A 17,647-nucleotide genomic window follows, 5' to 3' on the forward strand; every position below is an offset into this window, starting at 1 on the left:
GTGATGATGATGGATTGATTGATTGATTGACATGATTGAAATGTATAGTGAATTCATATTTTGTTCATTTTGATAGTAACGTGCTGATCCGCTCAAAACAATGATATCATTTGAATAAACGATTATTCTTAGAGGGATAAAGTGTGGATAAAGCGTGGATGAAATGTGGATAAAGTGTCCGACGCTAATAAATCCGCCCAGGACCTATCAACGTGATCAACTTCAATTTAGAATCGTTTGAGATTTACGAACGCCTATCTCTAGCCTATACAATAACATGCGACGGGCATCCGAGGTGTCAAATCCATGTTTTTATCCTCCCAAACAACTCTGATACCAATTTAACGACACCGGAAGTATTAGAGGAATGATTGGCACCGGAACGGCCACGAACCATCGATCGATGGCGCAATCACAGTCGAGTCTCTTACCGAATGCACTGTAACCGTCCTAGGAGACTATGGAGCCTAGACTGCTGGGAAATTATCGAAATTGATTTTTTTCCCTCTGAAGAATAGCCTGTAATAAGTTGTAAATAGAAGTAATGGAGCCAAAACTGGCTGAAGTGGCTTGCTAGGGGATTTTTACAGCCCTGGGCCAAGGCTTACTTCGGTTCGACACCACCTGAGGCCAGCCGAGGGTTTTATTTCTCTGAGGCTCGATAAATTGGTTCCAGACTTTTTTGTAGTGATAAGGAAGTGGATTTGATACTTCGGTTGACCTCTGTAAGTAATTATGCAGATATTAATTTTTCCGAGATTAGCGACAATGAGTTAATTTTGTTTTTTTTTTCTCCAGAAAATGGATTCCATAAAGTCGTTTGCACCAATGTTCTAAAGATGACAAGCGGCTGTTGATCAAGCAGTACTATAAAAAAGAACCCTGCCAGATTTTCTTTCCTTAGTTAGACCCAAAGTGACTTTTTTTTTGGAAGAATTGATCACCTTGATCACCTTGATTCCCTTTGATCTTCAAACTTGGTCAAGCGAGCGCCAGTAATTCTTGCATTTTTCCTTCTTCCATGGACTGGAAGAATTAGAAATAATATCAAAACAAGAGAGAAAAATCCTTCGAAAAGCAGCACATTCATTGGCAAACACATAAATTTGTACATAACGATAAAACTTTGATGATAAATTAGAGCAAGAAAAAAACACCACCACGACGGGGAATTGTCACAGATTTTGCAAATTAAATAGTGGATCGTAGGTCATCGGCGGCGGAAAATACGCGGCCGCCGCTCCTGTGTACCCAAACGCTTGCATATCCGGGAACGGTGTTTCTAGGCTAAGATTCGGCTTTGAATCGCATCCACTTGATCCGTCATCGCTTTCGGACTTAGCGGAACTTCTGAAAGAAAACGTGAAGATCATTGCAAATTGGATTATGTTTGGAAATAGGAAAAATTCTCAAACTAATGTCAAGGTGATTAAAATTCAATTAATAAGTGTAAATCGAATGAAGAAATCTTTTGAAATTGTGAAATTGCCGAAACGAGAAATATATACGACTAATGAATTTCATAACTTTAAAATTAAAATTATTATTAAAGTTAAAATCATTAAAAAAATTCAGTGAAAGCAACGAGACGAGAAAAAGTACTGTAAAACTAAAAGTATGCTCAAACTCGTCATCATTGAATATTTTGTGATTATCCTATTATTTATTATTATTACTTATTTGTTATTTATTTATTATTTTGTAATTTTTTTCATGCACTCAAACCTCTACGTTTAGCTTGATGTGTGGAACTCTAGCGTTTAGTAAACAATCAGACAATAAACAAATAAGTTCATACAGTATTGATGCGAAAAACACAAACAAAAAGTCTTTTGATTGAAGATGAAATAAGAAAAGGTCAGCTATGCCAGTCAAAAGATTTTCGAAGGATTTACATTTTTACATTTTTTACAAGGACAACGAGGAAATTTTACAAGCATGGATTTAATTTTTCAACAGGTGTTTTTTCGAATCAAATAAAACCGGAACTCTTGACGCTTGACGTGAACCCTATTGACCCGACGGGATCCCCAACCCCCCGTGTTCTTTGTGGATGTGTGTAGTCTTTGTTCGCCACCGCACGATACGGTACATATTGAACCGAGCATCGCGTTGGACAAACTTAGTACGTGGGACAATAGGAGGAAAGCGTGTTGTCTCAAGAGGATGGCACTCGACAGAGGTGTCAAGACGTCGGCAGCTCAACCGTGTACTACCACCACCACGACAAGCTAACGTAGTAAGCACGGTATATCACGGTGCTACTACCGTGAAATTTAAGGATGGCGCTCTGAAACAGTAACGCGTCACCTTCTGTGGATATTCTGGAACTTAATTGGGGTAAGTGAACAGACAAAAAAAATGGCACAACTGGAAAACTTTATTTCTTTTCCTAATTGCCGTGTCGTAGGGGCATGTCCTCCTTTAAAAATTTAATCATAAAGTTAAAAAAATTAAAAAAATTAAAAAAAACGAAATTATTGCTTTTTTAAAAGGATTTATGGATCACTGTAATCAGGCGATTCTCCCTTTTTCCAAATAAACAAATGTTCACGAATTCTTTTAATATTTACTAACCGCAATATGTATCGTAAATATGTTTTAGAGAGTTTTTCTTCTACCAGTTTTCTCGAAAATTCCGCTGAATGTACTGCTTTAATTTATAGTACTTGTGGTTTTCTCAATTTTCTTGGAATTATTCAAAAATCGAGTCAAAATTGAAAATGGTTCGGGCTAGAGCATTGCTTTTTCTATGGATTTCTATTACACATGGAACTGTATTAACATTGACTGTTCCCTTTTTTCAAACAAAACTCTTGGATGGAAAGTCTCTTAGTTGAGGTTCCTTGAATAATGATCATCTTCCACTCCAGGAAAGCTATCCTTGATAGACGTACTGGAAGAATATTAGCTACAGTAACAATATTTTCTGAAAAAAAGAAAAGTTTTATAAGCGACCACGTTTGGAAATTTATGGAATTCTCAAGCTAATGTTAAGGTCATTTCTCAAAGATTTTCGTGTTGTAGTTAACTTACTGGATTATTGATATAAAAAATAATAAAGCTTACGACGTTAAATAAAATGTTTCCACACATTTTCCGCTTTTTGTTTTTGAAATGAGCGCTGGCAAAAAATTACCACAATTCACGAAATTAATGAGAAATAAAATAAATAAATAAACACACCAAAAGTTTTGTTTCGTGAAAACTTTTCGCTTAATTCGGGATTGATGTCAAGGGTAATTGCAAAAAATGTAAAAAAATGTAAACAAGGGTAATTTAGCTGATTCAGGAAAATAAGGGAGATTACGGTAATGGGAAACGCTTGAAAAAATCCGCTTCTGCTTCATTACATTTTGCTACTAAAAACAATTTCTGCGTAGCGACGTATTCAACACTTACGCTGAAGTGTTTTTCAAAATTCCCGCAAAATACAGTACATAATGAGTCTTCGTTTATTGATCTTATTCGAAATATAAAGTCAAAAAAGGCATTTTTCTTCGAGCAGTGCATATTTTTGTGCTGTACGTTGTGCATACTAGTATAATACGTCAAAAATTCACTTGAAGTTCTAGGATTTTCCCGAGTTTTCAGTAGTTCGGATCGAAAATGGCAAACATATGAGCATTATGAGGATAACTAGGGGATTTGAAAAAACATTCGAAAAAACACGTACAAACACTTTTTTGTCCAGAAACTAAAGAAAAAAAAGAAAAGAATTGAGAAATTTCTCGAAAAAAAGCATCTAAAAGAGAAATTTCTCTTACTGAAAATGAAGTAGTATCCGGAAACGTACAGGAGGAGAATTTTTTTTGTCACCAACTACCCATTTTCAACTTTTTATCGTTTATTTTTTTACTTATATTTATATCATATTTTATATATCATTCATTATTTACATATTATTTATATTTTTATATACATATCCTACTATGTCCCCACGAGGAAAAAAGAGTTCCACGGGATAATTTTATGCTTGGAAATGCTTCTTGGAAAAAATACCTCTTTTCCAAGAGATTCATTACTGAAGCGAAAAAATGTTCGAATATTCAATTTTAGCAGTTTCAATTTCAATTTCTTTGATCTCTTGAAAAAGAGAGTGAGTTTGTATAAAAATGACAGGCTTAGATCTCAGTATTATCATACGTGTACGACTCTTTCAAGTAATCATCCGATCGATCAATAACATCTATTATCGATGATCTTGCAAGGTAAATTACATTACGATAATGACAACTACACGATAGATATTATGATACCGTTCAAAAGTTAAGAAATCAAGTACCCTTAAGTCCGGAAAGCTTCAAAATTGAGGAAGAGTTCTCCTGTAAATCATGCGCAACTGTGTTAAGAAAATGTAGGTGTGCTCCATGTACTGTTTTTTTTTATCTGTTTTAATTTTATATTCGATACAGTACCCCCAAAGCTGGTGCTTTTAATAAAATTTCGCTAATTGTGATTTTTTGCAAGAGTTCCACTCTTAGCTTTCATATACATATGTACGTATGTCACGTTTGTCAACTAGAAAGTTCCAGAAAAATTTAGATCATCCGATTCGGAAGAGATCATTGCAAGCGGATTACGAAGGAAATGCACTGTTCTGGTAGATATATTGAGGTTCCAAGTTCAAAAAAAGATCCCAAAATCCAGAGAAATTCCAGTCTTTCATGATCTGAAATCCGTGATTCTTTTTTGTAAACGTGCTGTAGCGAACTGCCTGCGCTCGTAACCTGGTCAGAATTGCGCAGAATTTGATGCGCTGCCTCCGTCGCGTATGTAACGTTGTATAATATATAAAAATATACAAAATTTTTTTCTAACTGAATCGAATACAAGAGAATCAACTGTTTATTATAAATGTTTATAAACTGAGTCATTTCCATGACTTTCCTTTCCTCTCTCCAGTTTTCCTTTACTCTTTTTTTTTTGAACTGAGTTTCTCAAGCATATCGAACCATTGATTCAGCACTTCTTGTAGAAATAATTTAAAAAAAAAACCCTGTGATTCCAGCCATGTTCCCTTCGGATAATGGTTGGCCCACAAATCCTCAAAATCCGCAACGCTTTTTTCACAAAATTCAAAAGATTTTGCTTTGAGTGGTTCGCATTAGAAAGAGTTAACGAGAAGAAATGAGGGAATATGAGGCATCCATCTTAGTTTTTTTTTACAACGATACATAAAGAATTTCCCCATGAATTCATTAATGACTTTTCGATGTGTCCAAAGAAATTTATGCATCCAGAATGGGATGCAGTGGGAGCAAATTACGGTAGATTAGAAGGATTTTTATTGTTAGTTTGAATAAGGTGAAAAAATTCAATGCAATGAATTTAATTTAACCTAAAATTTGAATGATCCTCAAAGAATCCACGTTTTGATCCAGATCTCTTGTGAAAGAAAAGAATTATGGAGGTGTTTTTTTTTTCTGCCGGGGATACGATATTGTGGAGATCGAGAGATATTCTGGACACAGCTGTTTATTACAACTAGTGGAAGAAATTTACATCGATGTGAAATCCAGAAAATAGACAAATGAAACCCTGGAAATCGCCGTGGCCGATCGATAATCGTTGTTAGCGGAAAGTTTCTTGTGAGGTTAGGTGAGTTGTTGTTTTTTGTGTTTTGCCCGAGTGGCTTTGCGCGAATGATGATCTGTCCCTCGAATGAGGTCTAATCCAAACAGAACTCGGCTCGATTACATCACATAGCATATACTTAAGCAGCAACCATGCTAAGTGCAAACAGCCCTTAGCAGGCCAGGAATCAACTCGACGTGGAGGACGTGGGTAAGTAACTTGTAAACGTACTTCTCTAAAGTACCGGCTGCCCGTTCACGTTGACGCTTATTCTTGAACCAATTCGACACCTGAGTTACGGTAAGTTCTGTCTGAGCTGCCAATCGTTTCTTCTCCTCCACAGATGGATAAGCTTGCTTTTTGTACGCATCCCGTAGCACGTTCCGGGATTTCGACTGGAATCCGACAGTAAAAATTACAATGACCACTCATGATGTACAAATGATAATCACCTTAAAGCAGTAGTTCGTTTCCTCTCCGTCCCAAATCGTTGACGGGAATGGATTCTTCTTTCGGATACGGTATTTGCATACCGCACCGAGTTCTCGTTCCTTTGTTTTCTCGGCCTAAAAACATTGATGTGAAAAAGAGTTGTTACAAAGTGATTCAGATGTTCTTGGTGGGAATTCTGATTCTGTCCAGGATAATCTGATGAGTTCAAATAAAGGGCAAACGCATAGAGTGTACAAAAAATAAACGTATATATAGTTATGAAAGGAAAATCTGCAGGAAATCTCAAAAGGAATTTCCTGGATTTTCGCCGTGATAAAAATAACCTTAGAAAAGAATGAAAAATGAATGTTAGATTACCTCAGAATGAATCAGGGGTCCATCCTGAACAAAAAAATTCACGTGATAGAATCCAATAATGTAAATTTTGGAAGGATTTTGTAGAGAATTTTTCTCGTAGGTGAAGGAAGGTGAAATTTTACTTGAAATCTATAGACGCTACATTCACAGCTTAACGGAAAGATCACTTACATTGTGATTATTGTCTAAAAATAGTGAAAATTTCTTTCTCTCTTTCTTTTTTTTCTAAAAAATTCTTATATTTTCCACCAGCGGAAGTATCTCTGCTGTTCCGCAGCCTCCAAAGGTACATAACCCAATTATAAGTGGGTCGATTCTTATTGCGTAATATTTGATCAAAAACATGAGCTTATGTATTCGTTAGCAATGCTGGCGAAACACAGCAACTCACTCAGAGATAGAGTTAAAAGACGAGGTAGAGGGAGTAGAGAAAAGAGGAAGGGGAATAGGTGAAAATCCACTGGAAGAAAAAGAAGAAAAGAAGAAGAACAAGAGATGAACAAGAAAAAATATTTTTGCAGAAGCCATTTTCTTCAGATAAAACGAAATAAAGAATCAAGGAATAATCCGAAGAAAGTAAAAGAGCGAAAATATCATGTACAATAGGTATTCGAGAAATGTTTTGATACAGTACTTAGAAAATTGCCTCATTTCTCAACATTTTCATAATAAATCTATAAATTTCTTTCTCACCTCTGTATAATGAGCCCTCAGCCATAAATCTTGCAGTACTTGATGATTATGTGGACTAAACTTGTGCGTTTCCAGCAACCTTAAACATATTTATTTGAAAAAAACATTATAAACCACTCTTCAAACTCAAATCCTTGAAAATTCTCGGACCCACCGGTAAAGTTGTTTCCATTGTTGTTGACTAAATAACACTAGAGCGTGAGCTTTAAGAGCGCTTTCCAAACATTTCAAATGATCCGGTAACGTCCACAAGAAATGTGTCTGGAAAGTGAATTATGCTGTTAAAAAGTTGGAAATGTCAATGTCATCAAAACAGACAACGATGAACATAGATATCGATCGATAGCACAGATATTCTCATAATCCATTCGTGTCATATTTGACCCCCCCGGACGCGGTCACCTCGGCTGCGATTCGACGATTTCGCTGAGGGGCGTGGCTTGCCACGGGCTACTGTAGATTTGACGAAGCTCACTCGATAAATTAAAATAGCGTTTTAAATACAAATTAGACTTCATATACACTATCTTTGTGGAAACTTAAGAGATCAAAGCATTTAGTGGTTTTTTTCACTAAATTAGTTAGAAGTATTGAATTATTAAAATATTTAATTAAAATTTGGAAGCGTATTTAATCATAATATTCCATAATAATCTTCGCGTACGAAAGTATTAGAAAGTCAAATATTTTTAAGCATTGTTATCGCTTTTATTTCTCTTAAATACGGTATTGTACAAGAATTATGCAAAGATTCCTTCGAGAAGAGAAAATCTTTGAAAATATTGAAAATAAATCTAGCGTGAATGTTAGAGATCCACACTAAAAGTTTAAGGATGAAAAATTGAGAAGAAAGTCAAATAGAGAACAACGATAATACGGAAAACTATGATTATACACAAGGCTAACATTTCAATCAATAAAATATTCTTTAGATTTCTGTGCTCTGAAAAACTTTTTGCAAAGCAAAGGGGTCGGGAGCCCATGGATCTCAACGCATAGATGTTTTTTTAAATGATCCGGTAACGTTTTTTTAAAGAGGATATGTCAGAATATTTTCCATTTAAAAACTAAGAAGGGATTAAAGAAGAACTGAAAAAGATCCTCATTTTTTTGGGTCTGTGAGATACCTACCCTTAGAATGGAACCTTACTTGGTTGAGGGTTTCTTTAAAGTTTCTGGAGATTATAATGAAGAATTTTATTCGAGCTACTCAAAGAAGATCTACTTCACTAAACTCAGTGTTTTGCAGAAGGATTTGATATGAGTTCTGTAATATTTTGCGAATTTTCCCATTTCAGGAAAACAGTAATCGCGAAAAAATTGAGATTTCTTAATCTATTAGGAATTAACTCTTCAATTTTCAGTTTTAATCCTACAGAAATCTTCTCTAGGACATCAGAGCCTCCGTGTGAAATCGGAAATATGTACTAGCAAAACATTCGTATGCAAGTGAAAATGAGATATCGCGTGTAACGAACAATCGATAAATTAAAAAAAGCTGAAAACAATCGATAGGACGTCTATAGAGCAGGTATTAATATAACAAGGTGAACTTAATGTCTCTACAAAATTGGAAAAACGCGAATTTTTAGAAATGCTAGCAAATAAGGTACGATCAATCAATAAGTGTTTGACGACTCGGTCATAGGCTAAACCAAGTAGTTTTTTTGCCTCTTCCAGAAATTTTTACCCGTAGCATGTGTCGACAATATCTGTTGTCGGCGCCGACGCTAACAATTGTCCCTTACGTCGTTGGCGGATCCGAAAAGTATACTGTAATAATAGGCGCGGTGACAGCCGCAACTCGCCTGTCATGTTTGTCACTCAACGAGGTGAGCACGACGATTGATAGATATGATATTGATTGAGGATTGATTGATTGCAACGATTAGGATGACAAATTAATGGAAATTACCAGTTGTTCGGTCCGTCCGGTCTGTAGGCCTTCGTTGAACAGCGACTCGCAGATGCATGAGACTTCTTGTTCGGAATAGGAGGTGGTGGCGCTGAAAGAACGACTTATACACACGGGTTCACGAACGACGACGGGAGGAAGGAAAGGGTGTCAGGGAGTCTGGGTCCAGGTGCTACGAGGTGTCATGGAAGCACTCGAGCACGGGTGCGACTAGTGACTGAAGAAACTGCCGATGCAGATCGTGTGTGGGGTGTCGGGGCGTAACGGTAACCTGATCCATAAGTTGCGAATAAGAAGGAGAGGGAGAGTTGAAAGCGATATTCCTTACGGGATTGTGTGAATTCGAGCCGCCGATCCGGCCGCCGTCGCGTACGCTTGCATCGCCTGTCTGTCCCTCGGCGAACATCTCAGGTTACGCCCCTAGCTGGCTGCTGCCCTCTGGACCCTCCGCTGGCTAGCCCACACACACACGCACAAATGCGCACCAACACACCTACACAAGTAGTCAGTTCACATCGTTAAGCTATTATTAATTGTGGTGCTCATTAAAGTGTTCCTTTAATGTCATCGGATCCCTAACCGGGGTGCTGGTTGACGCTGCGCGGACTTCTGGAAAAACTCCCAGCTGCACACGGGAGAAACTGAAACCCCAAAGTGTCCAATTACAAGTGTGCGATTCATTTTTTGAAGAGCGGATCGATTTCAAGCCACTCGAAGCAAATCGCCGACAGTCGGATCGGTCGGAAGTGGTATCGACTGGATACCAGTTATTCGGAGGAGGTGGAGGTTTGTGCAACGACGTCCATCGGTTACAGTTTCTTACGTTCACAACGTGAAAGTGATGTGTCGAAAAAATTCATTCATTTAAGGATAAAGGAGAAAAAAGACATAGATTTGATGAAGATCACTTAGATTAGCCTGCGCATAGGAGCCGCATCCAGAAATTGAGAGATCTGGAGTTCATGTTGGCTTAACAGCACTATGTGCAAAAAGTCTCCAATTTCATCAGATAAATCGTAATTCTATATCAAGATTGAAAACCTTAAGCCACTGTCTAGTAGATCACAGCAAGATCAAAAAAAAAGTTAATAAGTAAGATAGTTCGTGTAAGATCAAGAAAATCTCTTCTATATGTCTTAAGTAGATCAGTCACAGGGAAGTTTTGTAGAAATAAAAGAACTGATTATTTTAAAAAACGGCTGAAACTGTAAACAGCAACTAGAATTTATGGTTTTATTAACCCACGAGTTAATAAGAAATCAGTAGGAACTTATTTAAAGGACAAAGTTAGTTTTTAACGTTAATAATAGCTTTTTCAATAATTTTTTACCTTATTAAAATCCTCTACTCATCACGTCATCAACAGCTCGTCGAAACGCTGAGTAAACACATCTTGTGCAAGTTCTACAGGATAACGAGGAAAAATAAGAGTCGGTTATAGTCAACGTCAATAAAACTGGTTTGTTAAGGCCCTAAGGTTCTTCGTTCGTACATAGTGCTCATTGAATAATTTCTGGATCATTTTAATCATTTTTCTCATTCTACTTCTTATCGCGGTTGGGAGCCACCGTTACGCACGAAAAAATTCCGAGAAAAGGATTTCTTTGGAGGATTTCTTGTTTTCGGAAAGAATAGGAGGAGGAAGGAGGATGAGACAATTTTCATTCTTCGCGTCCACGTCTTACTTATTTCTTCAGATTTTCCAGACACATTTTTGAAAATCCCAAGACTTTTTTCCTTTTTTTATACACACCTGCTTGTGCAAAAAGGGACCAAACAAGTAAATTAGCGAAGTTCATTTGTGGCAACTTTCGAGTGTTTTTTTTTGCAATTTTAAAAGTCCAGCACTTTGTCCATATTCTAACAAGCTGACCTCATAAACCACTCAGCCTATAGGGACAGCTGGTAGCGCAATATAGAACATGCATCCTAGTGCAAACATAAAGCAGATGTAAGTCAGATGGACATATCAGGTATCTACAGCTTCTGTACTGTTGAATCCCCCGCTCCCGGGATCGATTGGGAACGATTGGTTGTTCCAGAGATTGTGGATCCGAGGATCTGAGTTCGTGAAAAAAAGAAAACTAAGAAAGAAGAAAAGAGTTCAGAGAAATTCAACTTGAGACAATTTTATTATAGAAATTAATTAGTATTTAGGGGATTTACATTAATTAATATTCAGGGGATTTTTTTTTGCTTAATGGATAACTAACAAACTCTATTAACTGAAAAGTTAAATAAAGTTCTAAGCAAATTCCACTAAATAACGTTTTAAGCAGATCCTACAAAATTAAGTGGTATGGTTTTAAATAATATTGGAGTGTTTTTGATTTTTTTTTAATCTCTTCAAGAAAAACCCCTTTTTTTTATTTTTTCCTAAATTTTTTCTCATCTATGTAGTTTCCTCCGAAGTCAAAATATTCCAGTAATATATCGTTACCGTGAAGTTCTTCGAACATCAGCAATATGTACACAAGAAGTCATTTACATCGTCTCTGACAAGGTTCATGTCAAAACGATGAGCACAACGTCAATCACGGACATTTCACTCAGTACAACTGTTGCATCCAGGACACGGTGTCGATAGGGAGAGAAGAAAAGGACCGGCTACAGAGTTTTTGAGGGTGAAATTATAATTCTGAGATTTACTCTAATCAAATCTGTCAAATAATCTCTAAAAGAAAATATTTGACGTAAAAATTCTCGATAGAAAATGATTCAAATAATTTCTTGACTTCAAATTAAAGTTAAGTAAGTAAGTTAGTAAATTAAGTAATATAAGTTAAGAAATTTCTGCTCTTCGTCCTATCCTTAATAATATAACATCAACTAATCGGCCTATTCCAGTTTCTCGGAAGTTACGGAACTAAGTTGAAGACTCGTGCACAGTGTTTTTTTTAAACTTATTTTAATTGATTTCAATTAAATTTTATTTTCTAATAATTGAAATGTGGAAAATAGATCCGATTCTTTAATTTTAGACTCAAGATTTCATAAATGCCCCTTTCTTTCTAAAACATATACTTGATGCTCAAAGATCTACAGTGAAAAAAAGATATTTCAATTTCTTCGTGGTGTTACAGGAACCTCATGGTCCTCCCAGTCTGTAAAGATTACTATACACTTTTTTTTCCTCGAGAATTTTTTTTAATGAAAATTTCTCTAGCTATTGAGTTATTGCAGCAAGACAAAGATAGCTTGATCAGAAATAATAACAACGAAAATTGTAAAAGAAATATTCCACACAAAAATCTCCAGCTAAGCGGATCGTTTCTCTCTTTTGAGTCCATTTTTCTTCCGGGAAACTGGCTAAAACTGTATGGAACATGAGCCACAGTGAAAAATTGCGGAAATTTTGAGTGACACAATGTTGAAAAGAAATTGCTGCCATGAAGAAAAAAGCCCAACTAATTGAAAGAAAACAGAAAATCCTCAGAAAAAAATAAAGAAAACAGGAAATCCTCGAAGAAAAAAATCCGAACAATACGCCATAGGACAGAACATTGCATGATAAACGGTGCGCATACAGCTCTCGTAATGAGAGAGTATGGATGGATTTCACAATTGATACTCACATATCAGGTGTCCAAGCCAAGTCCGCCCCTTTCTCATCATATAACAAACCGCTTTAGAACATTCAACGTTTCGAATAATTCGTAGGGTATTTATAAATTTTATTCTATGTTTATTTTGTGATTGTGAATTTTTTCTATAGTTTATGCGGAATGCGCAATCGTTTCGGATAGGTCAACACACCTGTCCACCAGGATTTATAAACACTCGACGTGACGGACTGATTAATGCTGGGTTGTGGCGTTTAAACCAATGCCCCCGGATAGATCGAGGGTGCCTAGGTCCAGTAAAGGGGACTCAAAATGGTTAAAGTCTCAAATTTCTCTTCTTACGATCTCTTCGAATTTTTGTTGTTGTTGTCGTTATTGTTTTGCACAGTGACGCGAGAAAATCTCTCGGAACAAACAAATCCACTTTTTTTCCCGCATACCGCAGCTGAATACTGTATATTACAACTATTTCCCTCGTTCGCAGTGTAACGTTGATCGTATAAAATCAGCGTCACTCTTCCAATTATTTTGATACGGTAGTTTCTTTTATTCACGGGTCTTCTTTTTCTCATCCTTTTTCTTACGAGTTTCCAAGCGTTTCCCAGGATTCGTCATCCCTTCACGCACGAATCATTAGCAGAATTTCCAAAAAAAAACTTAATCACTAAACATTTATACTCTTTATATGTTAAATGATAGTAATTAATATAGTAAATTTGCCCAGGAATTGAAAAAAGAATTATTTAGTATTATGGACTATTTAGTTTTTTCATTGTCATTTAAGAAAAAATTTAACCATTGTGATTTTTCGTTGTAATTTTTTTTCATTCTTCTTGATCCTCCTCTGGGCTCGAAAACCTGATCATGATTGAATCATCCAGAGATCTGTTCTGATGCGAAGCACTAACAACTTTTCTCCTCTTAATTTTTTTTGGCTGTTTTCCTTTGAGGTTAGTGAGTTGTTGAGATGGATGTCCAGATGAATTTTAATGCCATTTTTTTCGTTTTTTTCTTCCTCTCTGCCATCTTCACATCCGGAAAGTCGTTCTGATCAGGCTGGTTGAAGGAACAACAAATGTTTTCGGACACACGTTCACATTTTGTGTCTCATCGCCAAAAATCGCTCTCATTGCTACGGTAATATGACCTATAAGTAATATTGCGTCAAAAAGGGGGTGGGATAGAGAAACGGTGATTGGCTGAGTCGTGCTACAAGCGTTTTAAGCTCTAATATCCCGAAATACGGCAACTAAGAGGGATTACCTTGGTCGAATTTTACTAATTCCTACTGTAAAACGGACAGAATTAAACTCTAATGAGAAAAGAAAATCTTTTGCACGATTTTCAATTGATACAATAAAAAATTGCATTTAGTATCATATAGAAGTAAATAACTGATCCATAGCGAGCAAATTTACATAGTATAAGAAAAAAGTGCATAACTTTTTGGTTCTCCCGAACCTACCGTGACTCCTTAATTCTAATTCACGTGGAATTACTGAAATAGAATCATCAACTCCACTGTTTGTATCCTTTCTTCAATTTTTTAGAGAAACTAGGAAAAAATCAATAATATTTCCTCTGAAACGCATATTTGTGTCGTTGAGATTCAATTGAGTTTTCGTTTTTTTTTTCTTGTGTACAACATCAGAAGAGTCCTTTGATAAGAAATCCCGAGAAATTGCAAACCTGGATAATCTCTGCTGTCCCAGTATTCTCAAAATCTTAGCTGATTCCTGCCGTTTTCTTCACTTCAGCTGCAGCAATATTTTCAGTAGATTTCTGCATTGATCTGTGATTTTTTTTTATTTTTAAAAGTTTATTTATTTATTAGAAAGTGTTTATAGGTGCGCTATAAAACAAAAATCAAGAAAGAACAGAGCTTACTACAATTTCGGCTAGAAATTACACCATTTCACCACTTCAAAATTGTCTTCTTTAAGCAAATTGTGTGATTCCTAGAAGAACTTCGGGATTTTTTTTTCAATCTCTCCTATCTCCACAGGCGTTAATTAATGTAAATCCCCTAAATACTTATTAATATTGATATTAATTTCTACTACCTTGCTGGTAAAGTGGGATTCACTGAAAAAATGGAAAATCCAAATTCGAGAAGCATTTTCAATTGACAAACAATTTTCAATTGACAACAACATTTTCAATTGCTGTGCGCACGTTAACTCTGCACTTTCCCACCACTCTCCTGCTGGGACCTTGGTTATAATTCCAGTTATAGCTTGTCATCTGGCTTTGCCGGTGGCTCTGTCCTCAACGAGACATCGCATTCCGCGGAGAGACGCAGATCAGCTACCGTCACTGTGCAGCGGGAAGTACAAAAGAACTAAACGGTGGTATCAATTTCGCGGTGCACTCCTGTGAGTGCGCGAACGAACAGCCGTGAATAGCCGGATGGTCGTCGGATGCGAGGCTCACCTCAAAAACCCGGAGGGACCTCGGCTCTCCCGCGCTCTGATTTTACGTTCACCTTCGATGAAAGGGAAGTGCAGCTCGGTTCAGTCCGTTGGTGGACGGGCCGACTCGTCGGCGCTCGACTGCTGTTGCTGCTGTTTTCGACGTCGTGCCCCAGTCTTCTGGGGAATACGGTAGGTTCGCGTCGGATCGAATTTCACCTCCATCCATTGCGTAGAGAGAGAGCGCCTCAGCGTCAACGCTCCTCATCGATTTCTGGCGCTGCACGAACCAAACCGAACCAGAATTTTCGCTAGTTTTGCAGTAAATGGGATTCTGAACGCCTGGACTTCGACGGTTTCTTGAGGACAAAACACTTTCTTTCACTTAGTGCTGCGAGGAACGCAGCAGAACTATTCTGGAATAAGTTAGGAGTGAAATGACCTCGGTTCTCGTCTGGTGTTACATGGTGTTACGTGAGTACTTGAGGTGACTGATGGTGACGAGTTATCTGGCGCTGCGATGACTGAATGACTGCATATGTCATCGCTCCAACCACTCTAGGTGGATAGAAATTTTTCTGAAAAATATATATGGAAATTGTGCGAAAATCTTCGGAATTTAGATTTAAAAAAAACAAAATTTCAAATTTTATTTATGCCTTTCGAACAGATATTTTTTTTCTGCAAAGTGAACTCACATCCAAAATCTTCTGTAGTCTTTTGTAGTGGATGAAATTTTTTGTTCAATTTTTTCTCGCCGCAATAATATTAGGTGACATTTTTTTCAGCAACTTGAAAGCTTCGATGGTTGACGTTATGGATTACCATTAATGGAATATTCTGAAAGAATTCCTCTACAGAGGAAATTTAACTGATCTCTCAAAAACTCTTACGCCTTTTACCTTGGACTTGCTCTCCTTATTTAAGAGCTTGGAATTGTTAACGTCCAGATTGAGACCTTAAATCCTGGATTATGACAAATCTGGATTCAAATTCTGTCAATTCAGAATGGAATGATCGATGTAGCACGACCTGACGGCGAGGCTAATCTTTTTCTCTTGTAATTCGCGAATTTTGTTGTTTTTTCTTCCGAAAGTTTGTTTTTTTTTCAGAATTCTGTTCGAAATCTTTGACGATTATTTGAATAAAGAAGGTATGTATACACGGGGGCGTATCGTCAATGCTAAAATTTTGCAAAAAGATGTTTTAGTCTTAGTATTGATTTTGGGGGTGAAATCAAACTTTTTAGGATAGGTACAGCTCCTCGGACTCTTTTGACTCCTAACTCTCTTTTTGACACCTCATTGAGTTGATCCAAGCTCGTATTCGGGTCTAACGAGTCCAGATGAGCCTTTAAAACACGAAGCGCTATGTGATCTGGCTGGGTTTGATCGAGGGATTCAGGATAGGCGGTCAAAGTGAGCAAAAAATAAGCGTGTAGATTTAATTTCAGGGTTTCACCGTAAATAAAAACAAATAATGGAGATATTAGTGAAAACCCATGTTTTTTGTTTGGTCAGGCACTCGGCACATTGAGATGTCGCAATTTATTTCCATATGGATAAGCTAGTTTTTTTTTCCCAGAAACCTTCTGAGGTTCAACTTTTCCCCTTGAACTTCGGAAAACGAAGTACATACGTTAGTAGTTCTTGGAAAAAAATTCCTTGCAGAAAAGCTTAAGGAAAATTGGCTCTTACGGTCATTGGCTTCTTCACAGCGAGTGTTAGGAACCCCTTTAAGCTCGTGAAAATTTCCCAACAAAGCGGGAGAGTTCGATATTTTTGTGTTATTTTGGCTAAGAAGCTGAAAAGCTGGAAGAGTTGCTCGCACGTGCGATTTCGTACATGTGAATACACAGAATAAGGAACTGTAAAAAAGACTGTAAAAAACTGTAAAAGTTCACGTACTGTACGATTACTTGTAGCAAAAGTTTGATCTCATATCATATTCATTCTATTTTTTGCAGGGCAATAACCCCTTTACAAAGTGGTTTTGGCGGTATGACCAGAAAAAAATCCAATAAATCGATATGAGGTCATGAACTGGTTATTGCGACGCCACATCAATGGCTGGCTCGACATTCGTTTCACATTCTTTTCACTCCCTTCTCACTTATGAGGCCTCAGAAGTGAATAATTTTCCATCCTATTCACCTTGAAGTTTCTAAACGTTTACTCCGTCTAAGGACCGAGGCGACACAAAGTCTCAGAACATTCTCTAGTCCTTATTCCACTAATCTCTTCCAGAATTCAAAAAATTCCATCTATTTTTTTTTCCCTTTTTTATTCCCTTTGCATTCAGTTCGAATAGCAGGTAAAATGGTATTTTTGCTCGAATATATCAGAAATATCGTTCTTCTTCCTGAAAATAAGTCATACGGCAACTATAATAAGCTCGTTCATCTAATTTTCTACTATTATTCTTAATTAAGAGCAAAAAAGTTGTTTTTTCTTAGCGATGACCACAACGATAGCAGAATTCCTGAATGGAGATCACCTCTACCAGTTTTTGCTTTAGAAAATTGCAAGTGCAAGCGTGATCTCTCACTTTTCTCCGAATCAGTGCCGGTCAGGAGCAGCACAGTACATAATCGTTGAGGTGCATAACCATCCTGAGTATTACAGTAATGTTAAGGGTCATCAGTAGTCGTATGTCCAGAAACGTACATATGTCCGTAT

The 17,647-nt window shown here is 36.9% G+C and overlaps 1 protein-coding gene across 2 annotated transcripts; it reads right to left on the reverse strand.

Annotated features, from left to right (window-relative positions):
- Window positions 1–1,175: 1,175 nt before the first annotated feature.
- Window positions 1,176–15,237, reverse strand: RB195_016306 (uncharacterized protein; the record flags this gene model as incomplete). Of its 2 annotated transcripts, none has more annotated exons than XM_064207401.1 (7): window positions 1,176–1,350; window positions 5,809–5,972; window positions 6,030–6,143; window positions 7,081–7,159; window positions 7,235–7,341; window positions 8,996–9,086; window positions 15,044–15,237. In XM_064207401.1, 7 exons carry the CDS (start codon window positions 15,235–15,237, stop codon window positions 1,176–1,178), a joined length of 924 nt encoding a protein of 307 aa, XP_064063282.1. The 2 variants fall into 2 exon arrangements, with proteins under 2 accessions (XP_064063282.1, XP_064063283.1); XM_064207402.1 differs by lacking the exon at window positions 15,044–15,237 and adding an exon at window positions 9,324–9,376.
- Between the last annotated feature and the right edge of the window lie 2,410 nt (window positions 15,238–17,647).

Source organism: Necator americanus, chromosome V (assembly GCF_031761385.1).
Source record: "Necator americanus strain Aroian chromosome V, whole genome shotgun sequence".
NCBI classification, from domain to species: Eukaryota; Metazoa; Nematoda; class Chromadorea; order Rhabditida; family Ancylostomatidae; genus Necator; species Necator americanus.